This window comes from Pipistrellus hanaki (genome assembly GCF_964339955.1).
Source record: "Pipistrellus hanaki genome assembly, chromosome: 1".
NCBI classification, from domain to species: Eukaryota; Metazoa; Chordata; class Mammalia; order Chiroptera; family Vespertilionidae; genus Pipistrellus; species Pipistrellus hanaki.
Genome location: NC_140503.1, coordinates 59,158,306 through 59,178,898, shown reverse-complemented (window position 1 = coordinate 59,178,898; position 20,593 = coordinate 59,158,306). Strand labels below are relative to the sequence as shown.

Here is a 20,593-nt window from a genome sequence, read left to right as displayed (position 1 = left end):
GCCCACCTGGCGATGCTTGCCCTTCGCCTCGTCCCGTGCACTGCTACCCAGCTCTGACTGATGAGGGACCCCTGTGAACTTAGAAGCCAGGTCTCCAAAATGAAAACATTTCTGCATGAATCACACAGACAACCTTGCATCTTCTTGGCTGCTCTAATGGAAAAATGCTTCAGAAGCTGAAGAGTAGAAAGAAAAGTGATAACAAAAACACACATATTAGTACTGCCAATAGACAAAACCCAAGACCCACCTGAACATCATCTAACTCCTAAGTGATGCGCGTTCCGTGCCCACATCCTGTATTCGGCTAAAACCCCTCTGTAGAACTTCTGAATAAAAGTAAAAAGAAGCTAATTTCTCTCTATCAAAAGGCAAGTTAGGGCCCTAGTGTGCTGGTTCTAGGACTATGATTCTTTTTTTCTTTTAAAATATGTTTTTATTGATTTTGGAGAGAAGGAAGGAAGAGAGAGGGAGAGAGAGAAACTTCGATTGGTTGCCTCCCCCATGCGCCCTGACCAGGCATTGAACCCACAACCTGGGTATGGACCTTGACTGGGGATCAAATCCAGGACCCTTCAGTGCGTGGGATGATGCTCCAACCAAATAAGCCACACTGGCCAGGGCAGGACTATGATTCTTGATGCCCCTAAATAAAAAATTTGTTTCAAAAGATTTGCTGTAGGTCAGAACTATGTGGATAGGAGGACATTTTTAAGGAGCTTGAAAGTTACCGAAAAACTTTTCAAATATTGGAATTGGGTTTAGGCCTTTTTGGCAATGTTATTTAGCTCTCATGAACTTCCTAAGAGTTCACTTTGGTATTATTAACAAAGGAGCTACATGGAGACATTCAGTGTTTCAGAAGTGAGTCATTGTTACAGAGACCACGTCTGAGAAAAAGTCACTTGCTGCATGCTGGTTTTTATTGTGAAGGGACTTCTGGTACCAATTGGTACCAAGCAGTTGAAATAGGGTTAGTCTTCAAGGTAACAGCTCTGCCTTGGCTGTTTGAAATTTCACTTGGGGCCTAGTGGCTTTTGTAAAAGTCCCCTACCTTTGCCTCAAGTCATATGTGTCTACTGGTCCCTTGCATTTTCTAATATCCTGCCATAGATTAACTGTGCTACTTAATCTGTGCTACACTTGGGTTACAGCAATGAATAGGCAGATGCCACCCAGGGCCTCTGAGAGCTTCCAGAAGAATAAGAAGTTACAGACAGGTAAACAAGATTGTTGGATCAAACATACATTAGAGCCCTAGTTGTTTTGGCTCACTGAATGGAGCATCAGCCTGAGGACTGACTGTTCCCAGGTTCGAATCTGGTCAAGGTGCATGAGTGCATGCCCCACACTGGGGATTGAGCCTGTAACTGGGCATGCAACAAGCAGCCAATCAATGAGTCTCTCATCATTGATGTTCCTATCTTTCTTTCCCTTCCTCTCTGAAATCAATAAAATAATTTTTAAAAAATATGTTAGAAATGTTTATGTTTACTGACTAAATACCTAAGGCCTGTCCTACTGGTATGGGACCAATTTTTTTTCTTTTTTTTTTCTTATGGAGACATTTTTAATCAATAGTTTCAGTTTCTTTAAAGGCCATTGATCTATTCCAGTTTCCAGTTTCTTCTTGGGGTTGTATTATTAAATTACATAATTTCTAGGAATGTGTTCATTTCTTATAAGTTCAAATTTATTGGCATAAAGTTGTTCATAGTATAACGGTATTTTTAAATCCATGCTTAAATCTGTACTTTGTCCCCCTTTTCATTCCTAACAATATTTATTATGCCCTCTTTTTTCTTCTTTCCAGTTTGTCTATTTTATTAGTCTTTAAAAACACACACACACGAGTCGGGGATTTTTCAGGAAGTAGATAGTTCACTCAAATAGGTAAAAGGGGAAGGCCAAATTCAGATGAATCATGCTGACGCACTTCGCTATACATCGAACGTGGTGAGTGGCTTTCAGAGAAGACTATAATCCTAATAGAGCAATATTTAGTATGAAGACATTTATTTTCAGAATTCTACCAAGTAAAACAAAAATTGCCAATAAAATTATCTGTATTAAAGAAATGCAATCTTCTGGCTGTAGACTATTTCTGAGAACTGCATTCATCCAACAGACACTTCAATGTCTGTGATCCAGGTGCTTTGCCAGATGCAGAGATACAGAGATGAAAGCCAACGCCTGTCCTTGAGGGTCCCAGTCTAGGGGTGGCATTCCAGAATTCATTAGTATGCCCGTTAGTTAACCTACATCAACATATTTTGGTATTCCTGCTGGTGGAAATGATAGGCCAGCCTTTGGGCATTTTAAAGAGCAAAGTATGCTCTACTTTTTTCTTTTCTTTTTGAAGAAGTTAATGTTTTCCAAGATGATGGTTTTATTAGTATAACTTTTCAAGCGTGCAAAGTAATGGGATGTTTTTCCTCCTCACTTTCCCCTGGATGAAGGCACTTTCACTGCCTGCCATTGGTGAGCAGATACTGATTTGTTGCCATTAAGAAAACTTGGTTTCTTTGTGCTCTCTAAAGGGTTTCTATTTTTTTTTTCATTGACTTAATAATGACAAATTAATGTATGTAATTGTCTATGCATTTTAAGTTAAACTGCCTAGAATGTGATTTGAGACATATACATTTGTATTGTGATCTGTAAGCAATGTGTTTGAGACGTTAGGTTTTATCACCTGCTGCTGTATTTGTAAACAAAGACAAACGTTGCTTTAAGAAGTAATTATAATCAGGACTGGACAATGGATGTGATACTTGATATTTTTAAAGATAAACTTTTTTGCATTTGTGTATTATACCTGAAAACTTTTTAAAAAAATGTATTTTCATGGCTTCAAAAAAAAAAAAGAATTTAATAAAGGGGTATTTATAAAGGTGTAGAGAGAATATAGCACCATTATAAGGAATAGAACAGTACCCTGGGTCTTGTAACAGTTGGCTGTTACCACTTTAGGCCAAAGGCCAGAGGATGGAGCCATTATCAAAACCTGGGGACAGAGAAGGCTGCCTGCCTGGTAGGCAGATAATTTCAACATTTATTTCACGTGGGCTCCAGCGTGGCCGCCCTCTCCTGAATCCTATCCTTTCTCTCTGAGCTCTGTCTCTGCTTTCTTCTTGCCTCTTGAGGCCGAGGCGTGGCAAGGCTCCCCACTCCAGGGGTGCTTCACTTTCCTTTATGAAGTCCCCTGAGCCCTGTTCACACTTTGGTAAATATGTCTGTCACAAAATCCTCCTGAGTGACCTCACTCAGATGTGCTATTTGTTTCCTATCAGGCCCCTGACTGACACCATCTCCATTACTGTTCTTTCCTTTGTCCTTGTTCAGCTTCCTCTCCCTCCCTCAAACATCAGCGCTCCAAAACATAATCGTTGTCCTCTAGTCCCCTGCATGACTCCCACCTCTTTATTTTCAGCCGTAATGGAGAAAATAGAGGCCTTCAATTTATAGTAGGAGGAAATTTATATGTGTGCAGTCCCAGGCCTCCTCACCTCGTTCTTCTAGATCTACCTCTTCTAGTCCAGCCTCTTTTTCTGGATCCTGTGCCCTCTGGCCACTTTAGTCATGCTTCTCTACTCTGTGTCTTCAGTCTCTCTATTTTTCCTTCTTTCTTCGTCTTATAACATAGCATAGAAAAATCAGGATGTGTTCATTTTTTTATGAGCAAAATCCCTTTCTTGTTCCTGTTTCTTACTTTAACTACCCCCTTTCTTTCTCCTACACAGTAAGCCAGGCTTCTCCATTTTCTCGACTCACATAATTTCTTCAGCTACTGCTCTCTGGCTTTTGAATAAATAAGATTACTTAAACAGGTAAAAGTAAAGACTTTACTTTCATATTTACACTTGATCTAAGCCAAAAGGCCGAAAAGCAATTTTACTTTCACATTTGAATTACATTTGTTTCACTGCCAGAAAACAAGTTGGAAGAAAGATCATGACTATAACTGTTTATTTCATTTTCAGCCTATTTAAAAAATATATTTTTATTTATTTCAGAGAGTAAGGGAGAGGGAGAGAGATATATAAATATCAATGATGAGAGAGAATCATTGACTGGCTGCCTCCTGCAAGCCCCACACTGGGGATCTAACCCACAACCTGGGTATGTGCCCTGATCGGGAATTGAACTGTGACCTCCTGGTTAATAGATTGATGCTCAACCACTGAGCTACACCGGCTAGGCCAGCCTTTCTTTTTTTCTTCAACATTAAATAGTTTGGAGTTTTAAGTTCTATTTTACTTATCCTATATAAATAAAAGGCTAGTATGCAAATTATCCCCTCGACTGGGAGTTCGACTGGGAGCTCAACAGGGAGTTTGACCAGGGGGTGGGGCCGGCCTGCCAACTTCATAAGGCCCTTCCCCAACTAGTCAGGCCTCTCCCTGGCTGGCCAGAGCCCACCTATGCATGAATTTGTGCACTGGGCCTCTAGTCTTTAAATAGACGATTTTTAAAGATGAAAAGACATTTTATTATTATTTTAATATAACATAGTAGTGAATATACCTGATTGCATTTTCTCAAATGGCAAATGAGAACAGGACAGCATTTTACTGAAAACCTCAATATTATCTGTCTTTTGTAGGATTCAGTTTCCTATTACGTCTATGATACTGTCCATGAGGATACCAACAGTGCTTAGTAGTAAAGAACATTTTGCTAAGTTGTTCTATCATGGGTCCTTGCTCAAAGTGTTCATCTTTTTATTCCAATCTGGTTTTCAGTATTTGATCCTGTGTTTCTTCATAGTTATATGCACGGGATCTGGCTGAGGGATAGGCTTGGTGTGTTCCTATGGAATATCCACAGAAGGATGGTAGCAGACTATCATCCTGCCATCAGATGTCAAAGCAAGTTCTACTTGGCAATTACAGACAACTGGAAGAGAAGAGTATGTGGATTTACGACAAAAACACAGTATAAAGTTCCATTTTGGATTGGAAATAAATGTTTCAAAATAGTTGTTTGATATTGCCCATTTCACTGCTGATATGGCCATAGTGAGTCAAGGTGTTTATCAAGTGGTATGGGAAAAGATTTGAAGAGAAAATGCTTTTAAAATTTGCTTCTAGGCATACCTATTTTCATCCCTTGACATCTGCTCGCCATGAGCCCGACATCTTGCCTTGACTAAATAGATGACTTAGCATAAAACTTAAATGGTTGACATTACCACTAAATTGTTTGTGGACCAGAAATATATTAAAAAGTAGCTTCATTGTATATTTCCATCATGACCTTCAAATATTCTAAGTGGAATTTGGGTCTGACTACACTTGTTTAACTCTGACTTGTTGCTGCTGATGGTTGCAGGATATATCTAGTTTCATATCCAACACATCTGAACCTATAATATATTCCTCTTATTCTTGCTCCTGTTTCTCCATGTTACCCAGGATTAATGAAAAGAAAGTTGCCTTTTAGAAATGGCAATAAATAAATATACAGTCATCAACTTCAGTTTCTACCCTGTGTACTCCTGATTTACTCTGTTCAAAAGCTGGGGGTTTACTTCCTGGAGAGGCAAGACAAAAATCAACATCCTCTATCTAAACCCTGGTAGTTGATCTGCAGCGAGGCCATCGGGGAAATGGCCTGGTGGAAGCTGCCGCCCAGGAGGACAGAGGCTGGATCAGGAGCCAGCTGGTTCTTGTCACTCGTTGTGTGCACTCCTTCCAGCTGGCTGGGGATCTCCAGGTCGCAGCAGGACCGTCGCCTTCTGTACTGCACCTCCTCGGCCTCCATCCCTTCAGGACTCTCTTCCTCCTAACACTTTACTTTGAAAAATTTCAATCCTACAGAAAATTCTGAGAGTCGGATAAAAGTAACCTCTGTTCAGCCTTCACCTGGCAGTTGATAACATTTTGCTTAACAAATATTCTCCAATAAGCTCCTTCTCTGTTACATCAGGCAGTGTCTGTTTCTAGTGACTAGCGACTTTGGCTGCCAGAACCACAAACAGGAAATTCAGAGAATTTCAACATAACAGCCTTTTTAAAAACTACCCCGTAAGACAAGGAGATACAATTTTTCAATGATAATAACCTTCTTGGGGCAGGGTGTTGGGAGGTAAGTTCCCTCTGTTATTCTAAGATGGATTGTAACCTTGCACTAAGTCTCTGGAGGGCAGTTTCACAGTGTGCTTGGATGGGAAAACTGGAAACTGGTTTTGAATTGGAAAACCAATTCAGATTTCAGTTAAAAAAAAAACACAACAGTATGGTATATTCATCTAATGAATACAACAAAAGCATGAAGAAGAAAAAAAGCCCTATATAACTCTTGATAGACATAGATAAATTGCCCAAGATATATAGGTAAATAAAAATTGCTGTTTGCCAACAAATACATGCGGGGGGATGGGGCGCCCCACCCCACTGTAGGCAGAAGGCTTCCTTCCATCCTGGGCCCTCACCCCACACTCGCAGCCAGCCCGGCTGTCCCTCACGGGCCAGCGCGTCTCCTGCTCCGTCAGCACCGCCAGGGCGGCCAGATGCAGGCGGACCGGGCAGTTCCCGGCGCCGCGGGGAGCCCGGAGCCCGGAGCCCGGAGCCCGGAGCCCGGAGCCCGACCCCGGAGCCGGAGCCCGGAGCCCGGAGCCGGAGCCCGGAGCCCGGAGCCCGGAGCCCGGAGCCCGGAGCCCGGAGCCCGGAGCCCGGAGCCCGGAGCCCGGACTGGGAGCCTGCGGCCCGGGCCAGAGGGCCGGTTGAAGATGACAGTCTTGCGGAGATCTACGGAGAAGAGAATGATGAACAGGAACATGTTTCTAAAAGAAAGATCACTGGGATCCATATCGAGACACTGAAAAGGAGGTGGATACTGAAAGTGGAGGATCACGAGGGAGGCAGATGTCAGTGTTCTCAGCTCTGCAGCGGTCTCTCTCCCACAGTTCCTGTTTGCTGAGGTCCAGAGAGAGTGGGGCGGGCAATCTTCCTGTCCAAAGCAGAATTCGGCATTTTACGTGGACTCTGAGTCACGGGCTCAGGACCTCCAAGAACTGCCTCTCTCTCACTCCGACTCAGCGTTGCTGCTGAATTGGCCCAGGCTGCCTTCCTTCGGCAAAACCAAAGTTATGAAGGCAAGAGATTAGGCGTGCAGTTAAAAGGGCCATTTGGGCCTGGAGGAAAGCAGTCTGCGTTTGAAATCTGTGGCTGCTGGTTTACAAACATGCCCCAAGCCAGTGTGTTCCTTCAGGCTTACTGCCTTCAAAACACCTACCTCTATGTTTGACAACATCCAAAATAATACACTTCAGAAGCTCATTGCATTTTTCTGTCTTGAATATCTAAGTAAGGGCCCTTGTTTCCAGCCTCCTTCCTCTTACGTTAACAGCACAGCAAGTGTTGCTGCTGAAGAGAATAGAGCAAGCAACAAGCTATGAATTTGGCCAAAATAAACAAAGGATGGTAAAAACAGATATATATATATATATATATATATATATATATATATATATATATATACACTTTAAAAGATGATAGCTCCATTTTGAAAATGAAATGTATTTTAGTGAACACTGCCTTTATAATTATTCAAAGTGTGTGTATACATTTTGGGGCGATACTCTACATACGCAGAATGATTACATATTTGTAAACACATATATCTAGACTTATATCTGTATATGAATAGACAAAACCTGGAAACAAACATTAATTCACTGGCAGTGGTTATCTTTGAATGGTAGGATAACAGGTGATTTAAATTTTTATCTTTATTCTTACCTCTATTGTCTGAACTTTTCATAATGAATATAAAATTTATTATTAGAAAAAAATAAAGCTATGTGGACAAGCTTTTTATATATATTAAAAAGCTTGTCCACATAGCTTTATTATATATATATATATATATATATATATATATATATATATATTGCCTAAAAGTAAAACAACAACTCTATCTCCATGGGCACCTGTATCATGGTCTAAAGTCTACATTTTTCCCTTGGCACCAAAGTCCTCTGCAGGCTCTTTGACTCCTCCAAGTCGAGATAGTGGCTTCCCTGGTATCATAATCTATAGGGCTATAAACCAGAGTCTATGAGCTTCTTGAAGAAAGAATTTTCCCCAGTACCAGCTCAGTGTTCAGCACCTGGTAAGGTGCTCAATAAAGGTTTGTTGAATGACTGAATGATTGTGATGAGCACTGAGATTTGATGGATAGATTAGGGCCAGGCTAAGAAGTAATAAGCCAAAGCTTTGAGAATACCTTCGCCCTGAGGTAGTGGTCAGCAAACTCATTAGTCAACAGAGCCAAATATCAACAGTACAACGACTGAAATTTCTTTTGAGAGCTAAATTTTTTAAACTTAAACTTCTTCTAACGCCACTTCTTCAAAATAGACTCGCCCAGGCCGTGGTATTTTGTGGAATAGCCACACTCAAAGGGCCAAAGAGCCGCATGTGGCTCGAGAGCCACAGTTTGCCGACCACAGCCCCTGGGAATAGAGGGCTCCTTTTGTTATTCTCATTACCTCTTTAACCTCAGCAACAGCCGGTGGAGCAAGAGTGGTTTGACTCATTTGGTTCATAGTGTCTATGAGATAGTCCAGCAATGGCAGTGCCATCAGGGGCTGAGCCAATTCTGAGGACAGTAATAGAAGGGAGAGAACCAAGTCCACTGGTCAATTCGTTTTGGGAAGACTCCTACCCTCTCAATTGCTGAGCTGATGATAACCCAGCAGGGGGCATGCAGGAGGCAGCCAGTCAATCATTCTCTCCATTGATATTTCTATCTCTCTCTCCCTCTCTCTTCCTCTCTGAAATCAATTTTATATATATATATATATATATATATATATATATATATATATATATATATATATATATAAAAGACCCTTGGCCCTAACCGGTTTGGCTTAGGAGATAGAGTGTCAGCCTGTAGAATGAAGGGTCTCTATTCAATTCCAGTCAAGGGCACATGCCCAGTTTGTGGGCTCAGTCCCTAGTAGGGGGTGTGCAGGAGGCAACCAACCAATTATTATCTCTCATCATTAATGTTTCTATCTCTCTCCCTTCCTCTCTTGCCCTAGCTGGTTTGACTCAGTGGGTAGAATGTTGACCTGTGGACTGAAGGGTCCCGGGGTCAATTTTGCTCAAGGGCACATGCCAGGGTGGTGGGCTTGATCCTTAGTAGGGGGCGTGCAGGAGGCAGCAGCTGATCAATGTTTTTCCTCTCAGATTGATGTTTTACTCTCTATCTCTCTCTTTTTAAAAAATTGCTGTGTCTGTCAATTTCTAGAAGATTGACCTGCTAGGCAAACAGTGCTCTTTTTTTTTTTTTTTTAATAATATATATATATTTTTATTGTTGATAGTATTACAGCTATCTCCCATTTTCCCCTTCCTTAACCCCCTCCTCCCAGCCCCTACCCACACCCCCAGGTCTTCACTACCCTGTCACCTATGTCCATGAACTATGCCTATCTGTTACAATAAAAGCCTAATATTGCAAATTATCCCCTCCACCAGAGTTCTGGAGTTCACTGCTCGAGCACATGACCACCAGGGTCAGATGCTCCAACTGATGGGTTAGCTTGCTGTGGGCGCTGGCGGGTTAGCTTGCTGTGGGCGCTGGCGGGTTAGCTTGCTGTGGGTGCTGGCGGGTTGGGCCGGAAAGTGAGGTGTGAGGTAAGAGCTCCCAGGGTTTGGCCTGAGCCCCAGGTGGAGGTGGGAGGGGGCGGCAGCCAGAAGGGACCAGGTGGTGTGGGAAGCTGCTACGTACTCATGATCTGAGAGCGTGGACTGCACAGCCCTCCGCACACTGTGGCGTTCTCAGTTTCTTTTTATTTGTTAAATTTCACTAACAGGAGAGTGGGTAGCACCATGGGGGGGGTGGGGGGGGGGTTGGAGAACGAGCCAGGGGTGCCTGCCAGAGGCCAAGGGACCTGGGGCTCTCAGACGCAGCAGGGAGCGGGGCGGGGCTGAGTCGGAGAAACCAAATCCAAAATTTGAAAGGAAGCGGGAGGCAGCGAGGGGCGGAGAGTGACAGCTGCGCAGAGGCCTAGAAAAGCTGCTGGGTGGGGGCAGCCGTGGAGCCCGTGCCTCTCCCACGGGACAGACTTCATGTCCCTCCCTCCTCCTCCCTGTGACCTGCCACCCCAGCTTTCCTCCGAGGCCCCGCCTGGGCTTCTGCAACCCTCTCCCCGCCCCCCATCTCCCCCCTCCCCCCACAGCTCCGCATTGGCACCGCCTCTGGGCCTGCATAGCTCCTTGGGCAATGCCTTGCCCACACCACCTAGCCTGCCCAGAACAGCCCTTCCCTGCCCCACACAGCCCCGCCCCGCAGAGCCATGGGGAAGTGTCGCCCTTGGTTGAAATAGAAATCCTGAGCCCCCACTTTACAGACCCTAGCAGAGCGTGTGTGTGTGTGTGTGTGTGTGTGTGTGTGTGTGTGTGTGTGTCTGGTGTGATGGGGTGGGATGGGGGGAGGGTACAGAGGGTGTGAGGGGATTGGATGGATGGAGAGCAGCAATGTTTGATTCATGGCCTATTTATTTTTATTTTTGTTAATATGTTTTTATTGATTTCAGAGAGGAAGGCAGAGGGAGAGAGAGAAACATCAATAATGAGAAAGAATCGACCTGCTGCCTCCTGCACGCCCCCTACTGGGGATTGAGCCTGCAACCCAGGAATGTGCCCTTGACAGGAATCGAACCCAGGACCCTTCATTCCACAGGCTGTGGCTCTATCCACTGAGCCAAACCATCTAGGGCAACCTGTGGTTGGTTTTATCCACTCATCTACTGATGGACACTTGGGCTGTTTCCAAATCCGCTGCAGGAGGCTGAACAGGGGTCTTACCATGATTGTGCTACCTGATAATGAGGATGTCTCTCCTCATGCTGGGGTCATTGGAACTGTAGCAAACCCATGGAGCCTGCAAAGGGTTTCCATGCACAGGATGCAATTTACTTTGTGTGGCAGCTGAAGAGGCTGAGCAAAGCCTTGGAAGGACATGAGGGTTCCAAGACCAAGGGGTGGAGGGAAAGTGCATGCTGAGCATTCCACGCTGTGAGTTACAATCTATGTATATAAAAGCCTAATATGCTGTGTCCGACTGAGCAGTCGACTGACCAGTCACTATGACGTGCACTGACCACCAGGAGGCAGATTCTCTGACCAGTAGGTTAGCTTGTTGCTGGCTGATCAAGACTGGGTGAGATGGGGTCGGACATGCCCTGGAGTCCTCCCAAGATCCCTCCCGTAGTCCCTCCCTGGTCACCGGCCCCAATTGGCCCCAATTGGAACTGGGCAAGATGGCCCCGATTAATCCTGATCTCCAGCCAGGCAGAGGGACCCCACCCATGCACAAATTTCATGCACCATGCCTCTAGTCTAAGCGACCATTCAACAGGCAGCTACGATGTCCACTATGAGGCAGGAATGTCTCTACTTACAACTTTATGCACAAAATGTTTCCTAATTTCAAGAGTAATAGTTATAGTAGAAAAACTATATAAATAACAACAGTGATTACAAGGTAATTGTCAAATAGTTTACATATCGTTATTTGTTAGGAACTGTGTGAGGTTCTCTGTGTATTAACTCATTTCATTAAAGTTTGTGGAGAATATTCAACTTTTTCTAGTTTAGCCATGGCTTCCACAGTAGGGATCATTAAAAGGTCTAAAAATCTGTGAAAGAAATCAAGAAGAATTCTGTTGTGCACCTTGGGGAAGCACAAACCAATGTCCTTCAACTGAAAACCGAGGTGGTTTCCAGATCTGTGTTCCTCCCCACCCAGGGTTCACTTCCTCTTTCACTGTTGTACAAAGAGAACCACGAGAGGACTCGGCAGCCATTTGCTGGCAGCATATTTTTTGTATGTTATCTCAGGAGTTTTTAGTGTGTGTGTGTGTGTGTGTGTGTGTGTGTGTTTTCAGACAGATTTTAAAGAATCTGTCTAAAATACTCTCGCTCTCATAATCGGTAGGTTTACCTCTTTGGCTGGGAGCAATTTTAATTCTCACTAAAATTGCCATGCCCTTTATCTTCCTAGTGTTGGCAGCACGACTGCCCATGGAATCAGGCCCGAGTCTGAATACTAGTCTCTTAGCCTCTGTTTTCCCTATCCATAAAAATAAACGAGTTAACTCCTACCTCCTAGAGTTTATTAAAGTCTTCGCTCCCTCTTTGCCATAGTTCGTTCACTCATTCAGTTTACCGAATACTTACCACGTGCCAAGTACCATTCTAAGGCACCTACACCAGAAAGTTCAAAGAAGTTACTATCAGTGGTCTTTTCCCCACAAAGCAACAAAACAAAGAAAACCACTTAAACAGCCGAGACCGGTTTGGCTCAGTGGATAGAACGTCTGCCTGCGAACTGAAGGGTCCCAGGTTCGATTCCGGTCAAGGGCATGTACCTTGGTTGCAGGCACATCCCTGGTTGGGGGTGTGCAGGAGGCAGCTGATCCATGTTTCTAACTCTCTGTCCCTCTCCCTTCCTCTCTGTAAAAAAAAAAAACAAAAAAAAAAAACAATAAAATATATTAAAAAGAAAAGAAAAGAAAACCACCTAAACAGCAAAGGGAAGATACAGGAAATTCCTTGGCAAGGAGCTTTACACAAAGAAACTATTCCCTGAAGGGATTCAGGAAGTCAGAAGGTCCTCCTTCAGTCCCAACAGTTCTCTGAGCTCCTCGAGGTTCCTGGACTATTCTCCTTGCCCCGCACACCCAGAAACCAGCAGTGTATTCCAGGCTGTAATGATTAACACTGGTTCTTGCCCTGCCCGGCTCAGCTCATCCTCTAGCCAAGCACTTAATCCTTCTGGGCTTCCCCCTTTCTCCCCCCTTTCCAACACCCCCCCCCCCTCCCAAATGAAAACCCCAGGGACCAGGCCCTTAACTGGTTGAATATGGTAAGCAAGTGATCAGCGTCATCCCGGGCTGGTTCGGAAAGCCAGGGCACTGGACAAAGGTGCGGTCCCGGCTAAAGTTCTAGGACGGGGCGGCCAGCGCCCCAGGCTCGGGACGAGCCCAGGATCGGAGGACGCCCTTGTTCAGACAGCGAACCCAACCCGTCCAATCCATGCCTTCTTCCACACATCACGAGGCTTTTATAGGAAAATGAAACTGAAAATGCATGGTCCTTTTCCTAACCTGATCTAGCACCTCGAGCTAGGAAACTGGTGACGGGCAGGGTTCTGATTGGCGCTCCAGGGGGGGAATATAAGCCGAGACGCGAGGTCGCGCTCTCATTTTTGCGCGCCCCGTCCCCGCCTGCTGCGCTGGCCATGGCTCTCCCCGTGGCTGTGGTCCTGCTCGGGCTGCTCTGCCTGTCTGGCCTGGACGCCGAACAGCGTGAGTGCCCTCTCCCCCGTTCCTCCTCGGGGGGCCCTGCCTCTCCCGCCGGGGCACTCTCTGCGCCACCCCGGTCTCCCAAGGGCTCTCTTTTGGCCACGGGACGGGCGCGGGGTGGGGGGTGGGGGATAGGGGAGAGCGGTGTCGGTGCGAGCCCAGAACTCCAACTTTTTTCTTCTTCCTCTGAGAGCGGGGGTGGAGGGTGGGTGGGGGTCCCGGAGGAGACCCCTGGCTCGCCGGGGGGCCGGGGACAAAGTGTGGGTGAGCGTCACGGCGACCCCGGGGAGGGCGGGTTTCGCTTGCTCCCCGGGCGGGCGCAGCTGGAGCGGAAGGCGGGCGGGTGGGGACAGACATTTGGGGGGAGGCACGCGGGGTAGATCAGCCCACAGCAGCCCTGCCGCGCTGGGCACCGCCGGGCACCGCCGGGCTGCGGCTTCCTCCGGCGCCTGCCCCGCTCACCTGTCCCTTCGCGCTTTCCCAGGAGCGCGGAGGCAAACCTTGGCGGTTTGAGGCATGGGAGCGCCTCCACGTCGTTAAGTCCCATGTCCCCATCACACGGCGCTTTTTATCATCACAAGAGCTGCCCGTTTTTGACGACTCACGCTGGGTGCTTTAGGTCGCTTAAGTCTCAGGGCAGCCACGATGAAAATAGGAAGGTTGTTAGCATTTCACAGAGGAGGAAACTGAGGCGACTAGAGTTGAAGTAGCTTAAACACAGGGAATCGATGGCGGGCAATCCCTTCCGACTGGAGCGTCCTGCTGGGGGGTAAGCCTTTGGGCTGTAATCTTGGCGGTTTTTGTTTTTTGGGTTTTTTTTTGTTTGTTTGTTTGTTTTTCAGAAACGCCCGCTTTAGGTGTGAGGTTGTCCAGCGGGGCAGCCCTGGGCCCTTGCTGCCTTATCGTTCCAGAAGGCTCTCTCCCTTTGGCTCCTTGCCTGGTTCTTTCCGAGATGATCTAACTCAGCTTCTACTTTCAGTTTTGAAAAAGCCAAGGTTAGATAGCCATAGAGGCTGTAAAACCAGTGATAAGGGCAATCGGAGTGGTTCCCCAGTTGTCCACTGGGGACACCCGGGCATGGACCCCGTTCCAAATACCCTGTAATGTACTGGACTCTCTCATTTTCCCCTCATACGGGCCTTTGTGAAATGCGGTCTTTTGATCATGAGAAAAAATGTATTTAATGTATAATTTACTTACAAAATAAAGCATGATGTCTGTTGTCACTATGAATGATATTTGCCGCTGACTTGTAGAAGCCTTTTGTAAAATAACAAGCTGATATTTAAAAAAAAAAAATTTTAATTTGAAAATTTTCAAACTAACATATGGCCTGTGTAGGTCATTTCTGCGAGATACACAAGACATCGGTAATGGTGATTGCCTCTGGGGGTTAATTTTCTGCTCTGTTCCATGTGAGGGTTTTGTTTGCTTCACTGTTGGCATAAATTAATTTTTCAATAAGAGGCTGGATCCAGGTTCAAATCCAGGCCTGTCTGATATTGGTCCTCTTCTTAAAAGAGATTTTCAAGATGATTTTACAAAACCCTTCCTAGTTCCCTCAAAGTGAGAACTCCAGGCCAGATGAGCCTTGCTTTTATTATAGTTTAAGTATTAGAAGCTCAAATACAAAGAGCATTTTGATTTATCTTCACTTTTAACTTTATGGAAATAAACCAGGGCTTCATTTAGGTTACTTCAGTCCAGTCCTAGTGTAATTTTCTTCTTTTTAATATATTTATATTGACTTCAGAGTGGAAGGGATAGATAGAAACATCAGTAAGAAACATTAATGATGGCTCTAACCAGTTTGGCTCAGTGGATAGAGCGGCGGCCTGCGGACTTGAAAGGTCCCAGGTTTGATTCCTGTCAGGGCATGTACCCGGGTTTCCGGCACATCCCCAGTAGGAGGTGTGCAGGAGGCAGCTGGTCAATATTTCTCTCCCATCGATGTTTCTAACTCTCTATCCCTCTCCCTACCTCTCTGTAAAAAATCAATAAAATATATACTTTTAAAAAATACACATTAGTGATGAAAGAGAATCATTGATCGGCGCCTCCCACACGCCCCCTACTGGGGATCGAGCCTGCAACTCGGGCATGTGCCCTTGACAGAAATTGAACCTGGGACCCTTCAGTCGGTAGGACTGACGCTCTATCCAGTGAGCCAAACCAGCTAGAGCTCTTACGGGCTTTTGATATTTTCTTTCCTGGTGATCTTTCCTTCGATGATAGAGTGTTTCTAGGCAGATACATATGGTCAGAGTGGCTTGGTACTTCTCTTACCCACCACCTTCTGGACCTGGAGTAGCAGCTGTTCTGTAGTAATCATGAATCCTGAATGTATATAGATTTTATTTTATTTTTTAAAGTATTTTTATTGGTTTTTAGAGAGAGAGGAAGGGGGAGAGAGAAAAACATCAATGAGAGAGAGAAACATTGATCGAATGCCTCCTGAATGACCCCTACCGGGGATTGAGCCTGCAACCCTGGCATGTGCCCTGACCAGGAATCAACGAACAATCTCTGGGTGCACAGGTGACGCTCAGCCAACTGAGCCACACCAGCCAGGGCCATATATATATTTAATTATACACATGCATTAGTGTCAGTCTGTATATTTAGTAGCAGAACACTTCTCTTCATTTGGATGAAAAATACAGAAATAGAGTTCATATTTTATTTCTGCAACTCCAGGGTTGGTCTAGTCCCCTTTTGAATATTTTATTGATTTTTTTACAGAGAGGAAGGGAGAGGGATAGAGAGAAACATCGATGAGAGAGAGTCATCGACCAGCTGCCTCCTACATCCCCTTTTGAATATTTTATTGATTTTTTTACAGAGAGGAAGGGAGAGGGATAGAGAGAAACATCGATGAGAGAGAGTCATCGACCAGCTGCCTCCTGCACACCCCCCACTGGGGATGTGCCCTCAACCCAGGTACATGCCCTTGACCGGAATCGAACCCGGGACCCTTTAGTCCGCAAGCCGACGCTCTATCCACGGAGCCCAACCGGTTTTGGCCATACATCCCCTTTTGGAAACCACTGTTCTGTAGCATTAGGCAATGTATTTTGAACCCAGCTAGCTATAGAAATAATTTCAGAGTGCCAACTAAAATGCAAACCCCATTTTTATGCATTGCTCTACATGATCATGATGGCGAGTATGTTCTCCCCCAGTCTCCAGAGTCCTCACCCTATCTTATTTTCTAACTCAGCCATTGTTTCCCATTGTTCTCATTCATTTAAGATATTTGCCAGATTCTGCCAGCATATAAATCTTGTAGCCCATGAAATCAGGTACAAAAGCAGATAAGGGCCTGGTGTATAAACTCTGGGCAGGAAGTAATGGTTGTGTTTTGTAAAATATATACTTCGGGTTGACTCTTTTAGTAATCTGAGCAACTAGTAATAATAACATCTACCATTTACAGAGCACCTGCCATTTACAGAGTCACTTTACTAGACACTACACATAGAGAAGTCAGATGGATGTCAATCTAGGCAGGAGCTGGAATAAAAAAAAAGAAAGATGTAATATGAGTTTTTTGATGTGGATGCTATGAAGGGTGTGTGAAGTGAAAAATGAAGTTTGAAAAGTGGTTAGGGCCAAATCATGTAGACTTTTGAGTGATGTGTTAAGGAATTTTATGGGTGTTAAGAAGCCATAGAAATAATTGCCAGATAAAGAAGTGATCAAAGATAATACAGTAAAAAAAAAAAAAAAAAAAAAAAAAAAAAAGTGCTCCAGCCCTAGCTGGTTTGGCTCAGTGGATAGAGTGTCTGCCTGCGAGCTGAAGGGTTTGATTTTGATCAAGGGCAGATGCCTGGGGTGCGGGCTCCATCCCGAGAAGGGGTGCAGGAGGTAGCCGATCAATGATTCTCTCATCATTGATGTTTTTCTCTCTCTTCCTCGCTTTTCCTCTCTGAAATCAATAAAGAAATATTTCTTTAAAGTGCTCTCGGGCACTATTAGTCAACAAATTGATAAAAATAATGTATTACCCTTTCTGGATTTTGGGACCAGCTTTTCTATGTGTCAGCTTTTCAAAATTGCTATTTGTGCCCTAGCCAGTTTGGCTCGGTGGATAGAGCCTCAGCCTTCAGACGGAAGGTGCTGGGTTTGAATGTCCTTTGGTCACAGGCTCCTCCACAGCCTGGGGCCTTGTTCGGGGCTCATGCAGGAGGCAACCAGTCCATGTGTTTCTCTCACATCAATGTTTCTCTCTGTCTTTCCCTCTCTCTTCTACTCTCCCTAAAAATCAACGGAAAAATATCCTCGGGTGAGGATTGACAACAACAAATTTGTTAGTCGTTATGATTTCTCATTTTGATTAAATATTCATTTTCATATTAAAAAAAAAAGTTCTTGAGAGCCTCCACAGGAAGTTTCTTAAAGTTTTGGCACAGCTGAAACAGGTTTGGCTCAGTGGTAGAGCGTCGGTCTGCGGACTGAAAGGTCCCGGGTTTGATTCCGGTCAAGGGCATGTACCTTGGTTGCGGGCACATCCCCAGTAGGGGGTGTGCAAGAGGCTGCTGGACGATGTTTCTCTCTCATCGACGTTTCTAGCTCTCTATCTCTCTCCCTTCCTCTCTGTAAAAAAAATCAGTAAAATAAAAATAAATAAATAAAAAGTTAAAAAAATAAATAAAGTTTTGTCACAATTTCCAGTGACAGAAGAAGATAATATTAGAAATCTGCCAGAAAAAGCCGAAAAGGCATGTGTAGGGGAATTCTGTGGGAAAGCTACTAGGTCGAAGTTTATCCCTCAAAATGGAGGTAGCCTTTTGGAAAAGTGGAAATGGAACTGGGAGAATGGATGATCAAATTCAAACATGCGGTGCCTGATCTAGCTTTTGACCAAGGCAGCCCCAGGTGCCATAGTATGCAGTTTTCATTTGCCTCTCTCTCGTGTTCCTCAGGGAAACCAAGGATCCAGGTTTACTCGCGGCATCCCCCAGAGAATGGAAAACCTAACTTCCTGAACTGCTATGTCTCTGGGTTCCATCCTCCTGAGATTGATATTGAATTGTTGAAGAATGACGAGAAGATGCCAGTGGAGAGGTCAGACCTGTCATTCAGCAAGGACTGGTCTTTCTATCTTCTGGTGCACGCCAACTTCACGCCCAGCGCAGGAGCCGAGTACAGCTGCGTGGTGAAGCACGTTACTCTTCCTTCCCCCATGAGAGTTAAGTGGGGTAAGTTCTCACGTTCTTTCCTTAAAAAACGTGCTGTGTCTCTATTCTGACAGTTGTGTCTGAATAGAGACACAGCATAAGGCTGCTTTGATATTAAAAAAAAAAAATGATTGTCAGGAAATAGTCTTAAAGCTCTGATACGTGGCACCTTCTGAGACACCTCTGCACACCATGGCCCCGGAAATGGCAGGTCCCCTGAGGCAACAGTAAGGATCAGCAACAGCACTTGCACAAATGCATACTCATTTCCAACTTTTCTTACCTCCTGGCTTCCTTAGGCTTTCCTGACAGCCGCATGGATACTTAGGACCAACAAGAGTCTCAGGGAAGCCCGGGGGCTTTGTAAGTCCCGCAATCCTGGACTCCTCCAGCTCTCTGGGTCGAGATGTAGGCTAGTAGGCAGAGTTGGGTCCAACTAGGTCGCTCTAAACAAGGTACTCATGGTTAAGGACAGCAGGCTATCCTGCCAGACATTTGTTAATAGATAGTATTTTAAAAATAAAACTTATTGCTTTCCCTTTTCTTTCCCCATTTTCTTTTTCACAGACAAGGACAAGTAACCAGCATCATGGAGGTAGGTTTCTAACTTAAAAAAAAAAAAAAAAAAAAAAAAAAAAAAAGCTTTCTTTTTTTTGTTTTGTTCCATTATCCCGGGGACTATTTCCAGGTAGCTCTAATATGATAACCCTTCGTATACGGAGGACATTCACTGGGGTAGCATTTCAGCAGGCAGAGAAGAATCCTGCAGGGGCACATTCCCTTTTCCGGTGGAGTGGCCTGAGTGAGGTGTGTGGCCCCAGATGTGGCTCTGCCAGCATCACCGGCTCTCTAAAGGAAGTCAGGGGGGCTGCTGATGTGGTGTGACAGGATAGAGGCAGCTGGTTACCCACACCACCTGCAAGGGTTTGCTCTTTTTTCCTGCCATTTCCACATGGAATATCTCTGAGCCTTCAAAAATGAACCTTTCTCTTTTCTTGCATAGCAGTTGCATTATTATTTCGTCAGGTGAGAGGAGTGGCATGGTTCTGAAGCTGTCCCATTCCTTCAATCTCCTGTCGAGCCCTAGCTGTGGGCACTGTTTTGCCTTCTAGAGGCTCCCAGTCCAATAGAGGAGAGAAATAAAAACAGGGTTATAACTCGATATAAAGATACCAAAATGGATGTAACTCCAAGGGGCACCAGCAGCATGAAAGAGGGGAGAACTGGGCTTCTCTGCCTCTTTGGACAGAGTAGAAAGCCTCTTCAAATTTCCTGTTATATTTTAGGACAGGGAAATTAATTCAAGAGAGCATTAAAGAAGCTGGATGACCTGACCAGAGTCACACAGTAGCCGAATGATAGAGCCAGAATCTGAACTGTAATGCCAGCAATTCCTTTCTCTTAGGTTGTGGGAGAACCAATGGGATAAACTAAAGGGAAATGCTCTTTGTAATGGGTCTGGAAAATTGTCTGCAGCTACTTCCTTTACAAATGGTGATGTACACAGCAAAAGTTAGACACGTTGGGTGGTGTGGTCTATAATCCAAACAAAATAAGTATACGTGCTAACAAGACTTTCCTCTCTCTCTCCCCTCAGGTTTGAAGATGCCTGCCTCATTTGAATCCAACTAATTCAAAATTCTGCTTTTTTTTTTAATGCAATATAGGTTATTATGCTTTATGAGCAGATTAAGGGGGAACATTGAGCTTAACGCAAATGTAATCTTCTTTATAATTTTACTTTGGGTTTTATGCCTTCCTGATTGACCAAGCTGCAGAAGTTTGATGACAACTGGGGGAGGACAATTCTTATGTTCAAGATTACCATTATGAAAGAATTTTCAAAGAAAATTTACCTTTAATCTATATTTCAAACATTTTGATATTTTTGTTTCATTAAATAAAACTATAATAACTTGATGTGTTCAGTTTTTTATACATCTCTCCCTCTCTTACCCTTTGTTTCAAACAGGGAAACGATGTTCAAGTGTCACTTGAAGAAGAGTGTAAACCCCGTCCTATAGGGTTTGGTTCCCGGAAGAGGGGGCCTCAGGGATGTGCATTTTGCAGAAGAAGAACAGGATCC

General features: G+C 44.7%; 1 protein-coding gene, 1 long non-coding RNA gene and 1 pseudogene across 3 annotated transcripts; 1 reads left to right on the top strand and 2 right to left on the bottom strand.

The window, feature by feature from the left end:
- Positions 1–4,589: 4,589 nt before the first annotated feature.
- LOC311632509 (large ribosomal subunit protein mL42-like) lies at positions 4,590–5,020 on the bottom strand (annotated as a pseudogene). The gene has a single exon. The product of its transcript is annotated as a large ribosomal subunit protein mL42-like (transcript).
- Positions 5,021–12,873: 7,853 nt separating this feature from the next.
- Positions 12,874–20,427, top strand: B2M (beta-2-microglobulin). The gene is made up of 4 exons (XM_084904161.1): positions 12,874–13,330; positions 18,253–18,528; positions 19,075–19,102; positions 20,105–20,427. The coding sequence occupies exons 1-3, from the start codon at positions 13,264–13,266 to the stop codon at positions 19,086–19,088; spliced, it is 357 nt and encodes a 118-aa protein (XP_084760287.1). The 5' UTR covers positions 12,874–13,263; the 3' UTR covers positions 19,089–19,102; positions 20,105–20,427.
- On the bottom strand, positions 14,620–18,246 carry LOC311632582. Its single transcript, XR_014796807.1, has 2 exons — positions 16,135–18,246; positions 14,620–16,039 (listed from the first exon to the last, which is right to left on the bottom strand). It is a non-coding gene; the product is annotated as an uncharacterized lncRNA (long non-coding RNA).
- Positions 20,428–20,593: the final 166 nt, after the last annotated feature.